Genomic DNA, 13256 nt, shown 5'->3' on the forward strand with positions numbered 1-13256 from the left:
GTGACTGTTATATGTAGGATGTGTATACGGCTGGTGTGTATGAGGTGACTGTTATGTGTAGGATGTGTATACGGCTGGTGTGCATGAGGTGACTGTTATATGTAGGATGTGTATACGGCTGGTGTGTATGAGGTGACTGTTATGTGTAGGGTGTGTATACGGCTGGTGTGTATGAGGTGATTATTATATGTAGGATGTGTATACGGCTGGTGTGTATGAGGTGATTATTATATGTAGGATGTATATACGGCTGGTGTGTATGAGGTGATTATTATATATGTAGGATGTGTATACGGCTGGTGTGTATGAGGTGACTGTTATATGTAGGGTGTGTATACGGCTGGTGTGTATGAGGTGATTATTATATGTAGGATGTGTATACGGCTGGTGTGTGTGAGGTGACTGTTATGTGTAGGATGTGTATACGGCTGGTGTGTATGAGGTGACTGTTATATGTAGGATATGAATACGGCTGGTGTGTATGAGGTGATTATTATATGTAGGATGTATATACGGCTGGTGTGTGTGAGGTGACTGTTATGTGTAGGATGTGTATACGGCTGGTGTGTATGAGGTGACTGTTATATGTAGGATGTGTATACGGCTGGTGTGTATGAGGTGACTGTTATATGTAGGATGTGTATACGGCTGGTGTGTATGAGGTGACTGTTATATGTAGGATGTGTATAAGGCTGGTGTGTATGAGGTGACTGTTATATGTAGGATGTGTATACGGCTGGTGTGTATGAGGTGATTATTACATGTAGGATGTATCTAGCAGCGGTGTGCTGTGCTCTCGGTGACTGTTCTATATGGGATGTGCACAGGACATGTATGTGACAGCCCAGCATGGCATGGTGTGTGTCAGCACTTCTCCCTCACATGCGGTGCAGCAGTTTACACGTTGTGCCTGCGGTCTGTATGTCTGGAAGTTGTCAGGAGCAGCATGGGTTTCCTCCCTCCCTTCTAATCTTTGTCTTTGTCAGTTCACTCCACCTTCCCCTATCCCGCCTCCACATCCTCAGCCCATCCTAGAGGCTCTGACTGAAGCCCTCTGGACTAGGTGGTCTCAGTGGTACCTGCAGCTCAGCAAGAGAGACTATGCTGCTGCTCTGCCTCCCTGCACTGCTGCTGTGTGTGACAGGTAAGTGCTGCACCCTGGGGAGTGTGCGGAAAGAAAAGTCCAGAAAGGAGCTGAAGTGATGGGACTAAAGATGTGCAGCGGCCACATAGCTGAGGGCCAGGAGAAGCTGGTACTGAGCACATGTGACTGACTGGGGATCTATGCTAGCTGTTGTGTCTATCCATCATTATCCATGCATCTGTATCTACCAGTAAAGAATGCAGGCCACTCCAAAAGACAGTTATGTGAAAAAAGCATCTTGGGTGATAAACCACATAGGTTTCATCAGAGCTTTCTTTTTGGAGCGCTGCCTTTAATATTTTGTCTCTATATCTAGAGGAAAGAGAGTTGGTGAGTCACCTGAATGACTCAACTGTGGGGTGTGCTGTTCTTTCTTTCTTTCTTTCTTTCTTTCTTTCTTTCTTTCTTTCTCTCTTTTTCCTTTCTTTCTTTCCTTCTCTTTTTCCTTTCTTTCCTTTCTTTTTTCTCTTTTTCTTTATCTCTCTTTCTTTTTCTCTCTTTCCTTTTTTCTTTCTTTTTCTCTCTTTATTTTACTCTTTTGCTCTTTCCTTTCTTTTTCTCTCTCTTTTTATCTCTCTTTTTTCTCTCTTTCTTTTTCTCACTCTTTAGTTCTCTCTTTTTCTTTCTCTCTTTCCTCTTTATCTCTCTTTTTCTCTTTCCTTTTTTTCTTTCTTTTTCTCTCTTTATTTTACTTTTTCTCTCTTTCCTTCCGGTCTTTTTCTCTCTCTTTTTCGCGCTTTCTTTTTTCTCTCTTTCTTTCTCTCTATTTCTTTTTCTCTCTTTTCCTTTTCATAGTAGTTGCAGCACGCGCAGGAGATCAATAAATCAGACAATTGCGGAGGGCTGACAGCACTCTGAGCTTGTGTCATGGCATTGTTAGAGACAGTAAACTTGGAAAATGCTTCTAGTCCCTGCCAAATCTTACATCTAGGTCTCTGCTTGCATATGACAATGACTAGTAAAACAACTGGATGAGTCTTGCTAAGAAAGCTATAAGCGGCGCTCTCCCTATAAATACCGCAGACTGCAAGCAATGCATCCGTTGCATTCTTTCAGCACTCCTTGTAGCTGAACGGCACAAAATTGGTTTGAGCTGTAACATGCTGCTGACACATAGGGAAACATTCACTATAAGAAGCTGTCAAGATCTAGCTGAGAAGCCCAAAACAGAGGGACCACACGTGATTAAAGTGTTTTGCAGATGTATCACAAGGTTGTGCTTCCCAGGAAGTAATCAACCAGATGCTAATAATATTACTAATATTGGTAATAATAATACAAATTATAATAATAATCTATATTACTAGAAGCAGTATGTACGCATTATGAAAGCAACTTACTATAATTCACGATGGGGATGGAGCCGACTCAGCATGTGTCTTTAAGGGTATGTTTCCACGGTTAGTAAACGCTGTGGATTCGAAGCTGCGTACAGCCGCAGCTTCGAATCCACAGCATCAAGATGTTACAGCATAGTGGAGGGGATTTTATGAAATCACATCTCCACTATGCGTTCAAACACGCAGGTGGCAGACCTGCGTATACGCACATGCTGCGAGTCGTAGACGGCTGCATGTCTATTTATCTTGCGGAGACGCACAGTCTCCGCAGGCTAAATAGCACCATTCTATATAAAGGATGCGGTGATTCCGCATGTTTTCAATGAATACATGCAGAAACACTGTGCGTACAAAAGGGGGCAGTGCTTTGGGCGGAGCTTCGTCCAAAGTGCTGCCAATACGCCCCGTGGAAACATACCCAAGGGTGCACAGCCTATAGTCTCCTCATTTTCTTGTTGCTGGGGTCACTCCCTATTGAATGACAGCTTTATTTGAGAAGTATTGTCCTTCTGCAAACTTGAATGTGCTCCAATGACACTTGCTCATCTGCTTGCTCTATAGTCTGCAGAGTTATCTTTCAATTTGCAATAATGGATAACTCTTGCTTCATCAATTCAGTTCCCCAAGCGAATGAGAGGCCCCTGATTGACTGCAGCTTGCTAATATTCTGCTAAGGCCGATGTCCGCTCTGCGACTGCTCAATGACTGTACCCTGCATGTGACACAATGTCACATCACTTTCTGGGAACAGTGGCTCCTACATCACTGAAACTGCACTGCTGCGAGAGGTGACACTATATTTTTTGATTGGAGTATTGCATTAATTAAGCAGGCATTGTCCAGTAGTGGAAAGGGAGGCAGGAGAGAGGTGGCTGGGAACTCATGAGTTAACTCCTCATCCTGGAATGTAGCAACTGCACATGTGTGGACAGGCTCTGGTCATTGTCTCCTTGGCAACGAGCTGTAAACAATAATAATAATAATAATCTTTATTTTTATACAACGCTAACATATTCCACAGCGCATTACAGTTTGCACACATTATCATCACTGTCCCTGGTGGGGCTCACAATCTAGATTACCTATCAGTATGTCTTTGGATTGTGGGAGGAAATCGGAGAACCCGGAGGAAACCCACGCATACACGGGGAGAACATACAAACTCCTTGCAGATATACAGTGAATCACAGCAAATTTCAAAGGCAAGTCAACTGCAAACTTGCTTATCATCATGCTGTTTCATTAATTGTACAAATTTCAGAATATGAGAATAACCCTTTAAGTGAGGGGTGGGGACACGTCACCATAACCTGACAAACTCCTTTATAAATGAATGGGGTGTCTAGGGGACCACTGATGTTCGCTGTGTGATGGATTCAGCTCTGCATTGTAGTTTCAGTTATAAATAGAAGCCACAATGCTCAGAGTGCTGTCAGTCCTCCGCAACACGAGAAACCAAAAGGTGTTGCCCGTAAGGATATTTGGTTATTACAGTATGAATCCATGGGCCCAAAAGACTAGTAAGAATTCTGAAATATTTCCAGGATTTCATTTGTTATATTCAGGCTTAAAATGTCCAGTATTTTTCTTAATGTCTCGATAGCTGGAGCTCTGATTAAAAAGAACAAATATCATATACTCTCCAGTTAAATTCTGTATCAATCTAACACCACCATCCCATTTGCCCTGGCAGTCTATGCTAGCTGTCTGCAGTGAAGACGTTTCAAGTCCTTGTATCTGACTGCTACCATTAGTCATTGGCTTTGATGGTCACTAGACATTCATATTTCCTGAGACCATCATGTATGAGCTGAAACCTCATCACTGCAGGACAGCTGCTAACAAAGACCATTGGAAACACCAAAGCCGCAGCATTGGAGAGAATGGGAATTTCTTAGGTAACTTTAAATGATTTTTTATCACAACCTCTACTATTGATTAAAGATGAGTAAATTAATACACAAGACCCTGGTCCAGCAGCCATATCAGTACGGAACCACTGACCTCCCCTTGTGTTTCTTCTGATTAGTAGGCCTGGTACAACGTCATGCGTGTATCCAAAAATGTAACATTGCACCAGGCCTACAAATCCGAAGAGGTGGCAAGATTTCCAGCATACAGGAGGAAGTTGTTTTCAGTGATCCCGTCCGATGGCAAGGGTCTTGTAAATTTATTCGCTCACCTCTATTATTGACCCATTTTTCAAAAAATCTTGTACAACTCCTTAAAGGGAAAGTGTTATAAGAAAATGATATATTGTTTTAATCAGGTTTTGTTATTATTTAACAATTTTTTTAAATGTTTTTTTTTTCCATATCATGATCTTTATTAAAGGTAAAGTTAGAAAACTTATAATATTCACACTGGCCACTGGGCAATTTTAGACTAGTACTTCCTGATCTTTGAGGAAATATACATGTACATTAGCAACAATAGAGTGCATTGAAGCATCTAATGAGTGTGTGCAAAGGTCACTGTGAAGGAAGGAGGAGCAGACTTAGGTGTGGCATCATCTATTGTGAGTGGTGGATCCTGTGTTATTAGCTTTATGTAAAGGTGTTACCTGCCATTGTAATCCTGCCTCTGAATACGAGTCCAGAAAAGTTAGTAGCCTGTGTGTAACTTGCAATTGGTTAGCACTACGAACTAGGATCTCTTATTTTCAATTGGATGTACTGTACCTGGCAACGGTGCTTGTCAGTAGCTTGTCAGCCCTACGAGCTTGGCGAACATCAGGCTTTAAGTTTGAAGATCATTATGTAATTGTAAAGCTACTGGTATTAAACATCTGTGAGTATCATCTTTATTTGCTTCTCGTTTTTGTTTCTGGTCCAATTTTTTTTAGGTAGAGGACAGCCTTGACTTGTTCTCCTAAAAAGATCAAAACTCTCTCTGACATATTTCCATTAGCTCTTATTCTAGCTGTTGGGGTCTTGTACAGTAGCATTACCCATTGATGAAATTAGGCCTATATCACATTTCTCTTAGAACTGCCCACATATAATTTCCACTCCACACTATCAAAAGCCTTTGTGGCATGTAGGGAGTGTCATGCTGGTCCGACATACTTACCCGGTCTCCACTCCCACGCCGTCTCTGCATACTCACCCGGCCATCGCTCCCACGCCACAGCCCCTCGCCGCTCGACAGCCACGGCGGTCACCTCTGACAGGCGCGCGGCCGACGGCGTCTCTGCAGGCGCCTCCCTTCTGCTTCTTGTGCTCCGGCTATGCCCTGACCCGGAAGCACCCCCTGACCAATGGCAGGCCAGACAGGGGCATATCAGGCCGCTTCCCCCTGAGGGAGGCACCTGATCGTTGTGTTTCCTAGCACACTGGGCCCCGCTTCTTCATGTGCTCTCTGCAGTCTCACAGTCCCGTTCTCGTGTGTTCTCTGCAGCAGCCTCGCAGTCCTGCTATCCATGTCCCCTGCTGTACTCCAGTCCTGCCTCCGGTGTTCCTGTTCCGTCCTACTCCAGTCCTGCCTCCGGTGTTCCTGTTCCATCCTGCTCCAGTCCTTCCGTCCTACTCCAGTCCTGCCTCCGGTGTTCCTGTTCCATCCTGCTCCAGTCCTTCCGTCCTACTCCAGTCCTGCCTCCGGGGTTCCAGTTCCATCCTGCTCCTGTCCTCCCGTCCTCCTCTAATCCTGTCTCCTGTGTTCCTGCTCCAGCCATCCCTCCACGTTCCAGTCTACTGTCTTACTCCACTCCTGTCTCCTGTGTTCCAGTGCTGTCATCTACACTTCAGTCCCTCCACGTTCCAGTCTACAGTCTTACTCCACTCCTATCTCCTGTGTTCCAGCTCTGTCCTGTCATCTACACTTCAGTCCCACACTCCTACTCCAGTCCATCCTGAGCCGCCCCTCTCGGTATCAGCTACTGTGGTACCTGAACCCCTGGGCCTGCTCCTAACGGTCCCTGTATAGGGGTCGGTTCCACCTGGCAGCTCGCCCGGGGCCCCTCGGTGCCACGGCCCAGAGGGTCCACTCCTGGAGATTCCGGCTCCAGACCAGCCACGCTAACATGGAGAACAGCTTTATCATTGGGATCAGGCTGTACTGCCTGCAAATTCGAAAATAGCCTTGGTAGGTTAATAGAAGTCTCCTTAGATGGCATGAAGCCAGCTTGATCCAGATGTATTACCGATGTTATCACAGAGGTCAACCTATTTGCCAGGATTTTTGCCAGAATCCTGACACCACATGTTAGTAGTGAAATGGGTCTGTATGATTCTGGTAATTCCTTGGGTAAGACAACTATTGTAGCTTCATATAGTGATCTTGGCAGTGTCCCCTTGGAAAATGTATCATTAACCATTTTCAAATAGTGGGGTAAAAGTTTTTCCTCAAGTATTTTAAAAATCTCTACTGTAAGGCTGTCAGACCCAAGGGCTTTATCGTTTGGCATTTCCCCTATCGCTTATCGAATCTCCTCCGGGGAAATTGGCAATTCTAAAAAATCTTTATCACCCAATTTTAATCCTAGTTAGGTAGTCTGCTACCTCTTCTCTAGAGTATTTCACCCCAGACAAATACAAATTGGTATAAAAACTATATAAAGTCTGCAAAATTGGAAAGTTTGGGTATTAATCCTCCCCTCCCTATCTTTTAACCGGCGTTAAAAGGCATTCTCTCTCTGAGCTTGGGTCATTTTGGCTAGTAAAACTCCAGCAGTTTCTCCCTCCTCATAAAACTGCTATTTTAAAAACTTTCTTTTGTTGTCAGCTTGCTCTATTTGAAATAATCTCAGCTGTTTTTGGGCTTCTTTCCAAAGCATTCTATTCACCTGGTTATTATCCTGGGTAAACAATATTTCGGTTTCTCAAACCTTACTTTCCAATTCAACACGTCTTTTCCGCTAATTAACTTTTAACAGTTTAATCTCTGATCAGTATCCACCTTAACAAGGCCTTCATAGCGTCCCAAACCACATTATTAGAGGCCGAATCAGAATTGACATCAAATAATTCACCAAGTTTGTTCCTAATAGTAGTGTAATTAATAATTTTAAGCCAGAATGGATTAAGTTTCCAGCCCATTGAATAGCTTAATGGGGCCACCTGCACCTGTAACCATGCGGGAGAGTGATCCTATAGAGATCTAGGAAGGTATTCAACTTATTCAACTTTAGAAATGTATGAAGTCTTTTGAGAATTACACAAGGCTAGATCAATCCTTGATAGAGGTTGATAGGCTGATGAGGCCCAAAAAAAGACTTTTAACTTAGTAAACCTCTCCATCCAAATGTCAACCAGCCTCACCTCTCTGATAAGGTGACCAAAATGGGTCAAAGTATTACCCCCCCCCTTCCCCCCTGGAAACCTATTGCTATTAAGATCTGAGGTTGCGGGTTGTAATATTCACCTAGGCAGGTTAACGATGCAGCTACTTTTATTCCATACATCCATGATTTTATAACAAATCCAGGTAGAGGTGTAGACGGTGTACCGGGATGGTCTCATCCAGAATACAGCGGGCCGGGGACAAAGAACACGACCAGGCAATTTGTTATGGAGCTAGTTTTTACTAACAACGAAAACTGTGTTATCCCGGAAACATCAAGAAAGAAACATAGTTAACTATCACACACACCTAGCCCGGATCAGCTAAGACCCCTGCGCTGCACAACTGATAGGCCCAGTATGTTCTATCGGGTACACTATAATTTGCCTGACTTGTGGGTCTGCCTAACGCGGTAACTGGGAGTTACCCAGATCAAGGGTGTAATTAGATGAGTGCAAGAAGCAGCCCCTGCAGCGGTGCAACGCAGAGATTCACAAACTTAACAATTCTCTAAAATTACAATTCTGTTTTGCTATCTATACAGAAGCTCACCCAATGAAGAGAGCATCTAGCCAAGGTTCACACAGCCCTCTTAGCAAACAATGTCTCTATCTTTGAACTTAGGTTTGACGCCAAACTCTCTCTAAAGTCTAACACTTAGAAAAAATGGAGTAGCAACTAGCCACACTTACTGAATTAAAGATAACAGTTATTGCCAATAAAAACAAGTAATGCAAAAATAGACATAAACAGTGTACATATAAAAGGGGGAGACATGAAGGTAGGCAGGGGATGTGTGTAAGGTCAGGAAATAATAGGTCCTGGGAAAGCTGGGTGCACATGGACAGCACATAATGGAGATCAATGTAAATACCAAAAAAGTATCCATGTGTCAATATCACAACAACCCATGATTTCCATACAATGGCTTACCCATAGTGCATCCAGACTGCTGCAGCCCCCCGTGGCAGCCCCTGACGTGCGTTTCACGTGCTTGATCTCTCAAAGGGGAGTGAATGGCATGTCCTGTCTCAAGACTGGCTAGCTATATATACACAGAATAAATAATTGAACTGAGATCAATACTATCCAGACAAGTATCAAAGATGAGCTTACCCCAGATGCCCTTGAAAAATTAAACACTGACCTGGAGAAGGATTTCTCCAAGTGGGAACAAGAAATTGCTGCCACCAAATCCCAAAAATTATAAAGGGACAGTCTCAATTTCCAAGAAAATAGAGCCTATAGATAGGAGGGAAATAAGGGCCGCCATCGTTTTCCCTCCCAAGCTAGGTCTGGGTTCATATCATCTTTTACATCGGTTGATGAACCTAATGTAACATCTGAACAGATCAAACCCATAGGGAGTGAGAGGGTTAGAAATACGAGGAATATGGGAAGCCTCCCTACAAATAATAAAAGGAAACAGACATCTCCTATCTTTGAGCAAAAGGCTAAAAACACCAATCTTGAGGTAATTAATCTAACCGCTTATCCCATATGAGAAACACAATGTGAATGCCTCAAGCTTGGCTTTAATTTTCTACCATCTAATAGCTTTTATTTTTTCACAGCCCTGAAAGATGTACACCTCCTCAGCCGCAAACTGGTATTAAAGAAATTGCATCATCAGGCAGGGTGCACTCGGGCCTTACCAGTACTGTGGAGCAACAAGTACTAGTTGGAGGAATTATTGAGGGATTTATATGGCTGGCGGTCCGCAATTATCAGCGCTTTGGTATTCTGTGCATATATAGCCAGTCTTGAGACAGGACATGTCATTCACTCCCCTTTGAGAAAGCAAACATGCAAAACGTGTATCAGGGGCTGCCAGGGGGGCTGCAGTTGTCTGGACACACTATGGGAGTCATGGGTTGTTGTGACACATGGATACTTTTTTGGTGTTTACATTGATCTCCATTATGTGCTGTCCATGTGCACTTGTGATTTATACCCACCCAGCTTTTCCAGGTCCTATTATTTCCTGACCCTACACCCATCCCCTGCCTATCTTCATGTCTCCTCCTATTATATGTACTGCGTTTATGTCTATTGTCATACTTGTTTTTATTGTGATTTTGGCAATAACTGTTAACTTTTATTCATTAAGTGTGGCTAGCTGCTACTTTGTTTTTTCTAAGTGTTGGATTATATATTTGGAGTACTCCACTGTACCTATATCTTGTTGTTACTTTGGGAGAGCTTGTTTAAATATGCTCTCGGCCTTTTCATATGAATTTTATTTTTTGATTACCTTTTTAGTATGTATCTCTCTAAAGTTTGCGTGCACTCTCCCACCGGGATCCCTTTGGTAGGGCCTGAGCTCACGACTTACCGGCCGATAACTGATCACAGAAGTGGCTGTCTAATATTCCGAACGGCCATTTAGCTGGGAGACTGTGGAGTGGATCCTGGGCTTGTCACCTGGAGCACAGTTTTTTCCTGACAGGCTAGCAGAAGGCCATTCAGGTCACAGCCGATGCTCTGAATGGAGTCTAACTCTGCGAATAAGCCTCCTTACCTTGACAAGCCACAGCTGGCATGTCACTCTCCGCAAGGAGAAACCTTACTTCTTAGACCCTAGTCCAGAGCCTCTCACCTAGCCAAATCAGATCTCATACTTTGCACTGACGAGAGCCAACAGCTCGAAACACTGTGTCTGCAAATTGAGATTCTGATTTGGCTTGTATCCTAAGTCACACTACAAGACTCGTTAATGGGTTGATTGTGACTTGTAGGATCGCTACTACCAATAGGTGGTGCTGTAGAGTAAAAATCCTTTCTTTCAGAAGAGGCAATTTGCATATTATTTTCCCAGAGGAGCATTGCACGGCGAATAAGCCTCCTTACCTTGACAAGCCACAGCTGGCATGTCACTCTCCGCAAGGAGAAACCTTACTTCTTAGACCCTAGTCCAGAGCCTCTCACCTTGCCAAATCAGATCTCATACTTTGCACTGACGAAAGCCAACAGCTCGAAACACCGTGTCTGCAAATTGAGATTCTGATTTGGCTTGTATCCTAAGTCACACTACAAGACTCGTTAAAGGGTTGATTGTGACTTGTAGGATCGCTACTACCAATAGGTGGCGCTGTAGAGTAAAAGTCCTCTTTCTTTCAGAAGAGGCAATTTGCATATTATTTTCCCAGAGGAGCATTGCACGGCGAATAAGCCTCCTTACCTTGACAAGCCACAGCTGGCATGTCACTCTCTGCAAGGAGAAACCTTACTTCTTAGACCCTAGTCCAGAGCCTCTCACCTAGCCAAATCAGATCTCATACTTTGCACTGACGAGAGCCAACAGCTCGAAACACCGTGTCTGCAAATTGAGATTCTGATTTGGCTTGTATCCTAAGTCACACTACAAGACTCGTTAAAGGGTTGATTGTGACTTGTAGGATCGCTACTACCAATAGGTGGCGCTGTAGAGTAAAAGTCCTCTTTCTTTCAGAAGAGGCAATTTGCATATCCAACCATAGTCATCTCCCCGACGTGATTCTTCTTCTTTGACAGAAATCACAGGAACAGTAGCACACTGCACACACCCATTCTCCTTAACTCTCTTGTGCTCCTGTCACATCTGTCTCTTACTAACTGCACTCTAATATGGCCGCCTGCAACTCTCCGTCATCCTTCAGTTTTCCAACTGACTCTGGGGGCGGCACAAACTGGTTATCTCCCTGTGTGCCAACTGACATACATGTAAAACGAAAAAACTGGTTTAGTACCGTGTTAGCCAGTAGAAAAAAATATATAAAGTGCTCTCAGTGAGAGAAACAAAATAGGAATCTTGTGGGTATGGTACCTTTTAATGGCTAACAAATAATAGCGAATGTTGTTACAAAGCAAGCTTTCGGGACTGCTTACGTCCCTTCATCAGGCTGATATATCATACATGTGACTGACATACATGTGACAGTCATATGAATCTGCAAACCGCTGCCATCTAGTGACTAAAACACCAATAGCATATCTTATGTTTACACAGGTAATCATATCTATCAAAGTAGTTTTAAAAGGGGTGTGGAGTGGGAATCTTCAACCACCCCCTCAAAATATAATGTCCTCAGTCCACAAGATCCCCTCCCTGGGGCCAATAATCCCACTTCCCCCATACCAGATGATACTCATTGTCTCCCAACTTTTGATTGGCCCACAGATTTCTTATCTCCCGTCAGTTTAGTCTGTAGTCACAGTCCATGCTCTTCTAGATGACAAATAACACAACCGATATCCATGTATCCAGGACCAACAGTCGTTAAGAAAATTTGTGAAATCCAGATGACAGATCACTCAACCGTAGCAGGAGGATCCAGCCCAACCTGCAAATGATCTCCAAAACTCCAGAGACCATCCATCCCAGCTTGGATCCTCTCCCTTCCAAGTCACTCCAACAACTGCCTGACTAAACATGTGGCGTCTTATTCTCCCTCCCACTAAAACATTTTCCTTTGGCTCACAGAATGAAGTATATCCCATAAGCCCATCACCTGGGCTTGCATATGAGACCCCCTATGGTGACGGCTCCCATGGTTCTACTATCCCCAGCCACACAATGGGCCTAGGGCTCGCAGTACAATGAATTGAAACCTTGAGAGGAAATTGATAGAATGATTGCTTTACATTTACCTTTGGCAATCTACTGTCTGCCTTAGGTATATCTAAGATCCAACCTGCATGCCTTCCTCTGCATGCTGTCACTGAATGGAAACATTGATTCCTGAGGATGAACTGACGAGTAAGCAAATATCTAATAAAATACAATAATATCGATGTAACCAGTGGTCCGTGCTGGAAAATGTCTGTATCCCTTAGAGCTGTAGACTCGGCTCTACTTCCATTCGACCTATAGTCTTTATTAAGTGGCCAGTTCCTCACAGGGTATATTTGGCCATTGTGACAGTCTCTCAAGAATCTTTTTGAAAGGGATATTTAAATATGGAGGAGGTACCGTATATAGACTACAGCTATGATACATTCTAAGTGCTGGATTTTACATCTAATCCCAACAAATCTACTGTCAGTGTCTTTGACGGAGTCAATATGTGTAAATATGATACTTTTATTTAGAATTAAATAACCCCCCTTGAGTAATTGGAATGAAGGGAATGTAAGTTATACTCCATCAAGGACCTATGTAGCTTATTGATAGTATACAGTAGTTTGTTACATGGATCTCCTGTACCCTTTTATTGCGGCGTTGAATCATTTATACAGTCAAAGATTGTGAATCTTTTGGAATTGTTGTTCAACCCACGAATATTCCAAGAAATAAAATCAATCACTGTTTCTATCTTAAGAAACGCCCATAAAAGATGATCCTTGTGAGTTAGCCATTCTCCCGGCTCTTAAAAGTATCCAACTTTTGATGTAGAAGCATTCCAAACCCCCTCCATCTCTCCCAAATGTGAACAAATAAAACCCCTCCCATTTATATTTTAAACCTGCCCTTACTAGTAAGGGATGGGGCTTAAGCAAATCTTTAACCATTA

The 13256-nt window shown here is 43.3% G+C and overlaps 1 protein-coding gene across 1 annotated transcript in view; it reads left to right on the forward strand.

Annotated features, from left to right (window-relative positions):
- Positions 1-1013: 1013 nt before the first annotated feature.
- The window catches only part of MAMDC2 (MAM domain containing 2), a 249584-nt gene continuing 237341 nt past the window's right edge, over positions 1014-13256 (forward strand). The window contains exon 1 of the mRNA XM_073543722.1: positions 1014-1144. Coding sequence (XP_073399823.1) covers positions 1102-1144 — 43 coding nt within the window. The 5' untranslated portion in view covers positions 1014-1101. The remainder of the gene's footprint in view (positions 1145-13256) is intronic.

This window comes from Dendrobates tinctorius, unplaced genomic scaffold (assembly GCF_039654945.1).
Source record: "Dendrobates tinctorius isolate UK_male_01 unplaced genomic scaffold, ASM3965494v1 ptg000134l, whole genome shotgun sequence".
In the NCBI taxonomy this organism is placed as follows: Eukaryota; Metazoa; Chordata; class Amphibia; order Anura; family Dendrobatidae; genus Dendrobates; species Dendrobates tinctorius.